Genomic DNA, 1,153 nt, shown 5'->3' on the forward strand with positions numbered 1-1,153 from the left:
GTCTCAAAAAAAAAAAAAAAAAAAAAAAAAAAAGGGGCAAGCCAATTCCTTTCCCCAAAGAACTCCTCCAGTTGAGGAAACATGTCCGATCGAAATTCCTTTTGGCACAGAAACAAAATGACACTGCGTGAGACGTGTCGGAGAGTGACTATTAAACCTATGAAGCACCCAACCACAACCTTTTCCTGCGCGCAGAAGGGTCATTTTGTGCGCACAGGTGTAACACATAGGCAGTGAAGTGCATCGATAAGGGAAGAGATAGGACGGTGGAAGAGGGGAGGTAACGACACGTGAATAGTTTTTTTTTATTTATCTTTCTTTTTGCACACTTTAGTAAAGCGTTAGAGAAGGAAAACGGCCCTTGTGTGTGTTTCCCGATAGTGTTATCCACGTGTAGAAGGGGAGAAGCAAAGTTGGGACGTCCAAGAAGACGAATCAGAGGTGTCAACACGGCGTTTGTCGCCCATCCACCGATTGCGACCCATTTCGGTTCATTTCTCCCCCTTCTTCTTCTCCCACCCCCTACCTCCTAACCCACAATGGAAGAAAAAGCGCTGCAGACACACATCACGCTGTTGTTTTACCTGATTGTCCTCTTCTACCTCAAGAATTTCACCTTTAGCTTTATGGACATGCCGAGGAAGCTATACAGATACATCAAATTCTATTACTTCTTTCTGATTATCCTCACGATTGTTGGCTTCTTTAGCAGACTGCTTGTCTTGACTAGGCTGATTCTTATTCAGCAGGTGCAGAAAATCTTGAATCATTTTTTTCTCGATAATCGGGCCCATCGCTTGAGGAATAGTAAACGAAGTGGGAGATTTAGGAGGCTTCACAGGAACGGTGCCCGTGCTATATCGGGTAATGGGCTCGTTGGGGGTAGCGGTGTGAGGGGCAAGTTTGACCGAAAGGAGGACTGCAGCGGTGACGTTTCGGTTAGCAGTGATGGTGGGGCTGGGAGTGACCGTTTAGTTAGTAGTGATGGTGGGATCGGAAGCGACTGTGTCGTTAGAAGCGATGGATGGGCTAGCAGCGATGGAGGGGTCAGCAGTGATGGAGGGGTTAGCAGCGAAGGAGGGGTTAGCAGCGAAGGAGGGGTTAGCAGCGAAGGAGGGGTTAGCAGCGAAGGAGGGGTTAGCAGCGAAGGAGG

The 1,153-nt window shown here is 48.0% G+C and overlaps 1 protein-coding gene across 1 annotated transcript in view; it reads left to right on the forward strand.

The window, feature by feature from the left end:
* Positions 1–539: 539 nt before the first annotated feature.
* C922_02612 (hypothetical protein) overlaps positions 540–1,153 on the forward strand; it is a gene marked incomplete at both ends in the record, with an annotated part of 1,937 nt that continues 1,323 nt past the window's right edge. The window contains one exon of the mRNA XM_008818211.1: positions 540–1,053. Within this exon, the coding sequence (XP_008816433.1) occupies positions 540–1,053 (514 nt within the window). The remainder of the gene's footprint in view (positions 1,054–1,153) is intronic.

The sequence above is a fragment of the Plasmodium inui genome (assembly GCF_000524495.1).
Source record: "Plasmodium inui San Antonio 1 unplaced genomic scaffold supercont1.9, whole genome shotgun sequence".
NCBI classification, from domain to species: domain Eukaryota; phylum Apicomplexa; class Aconoidasida; order Haemosporida; family Plasmodiidae; genus Plasmodium; species Plasmodium inui.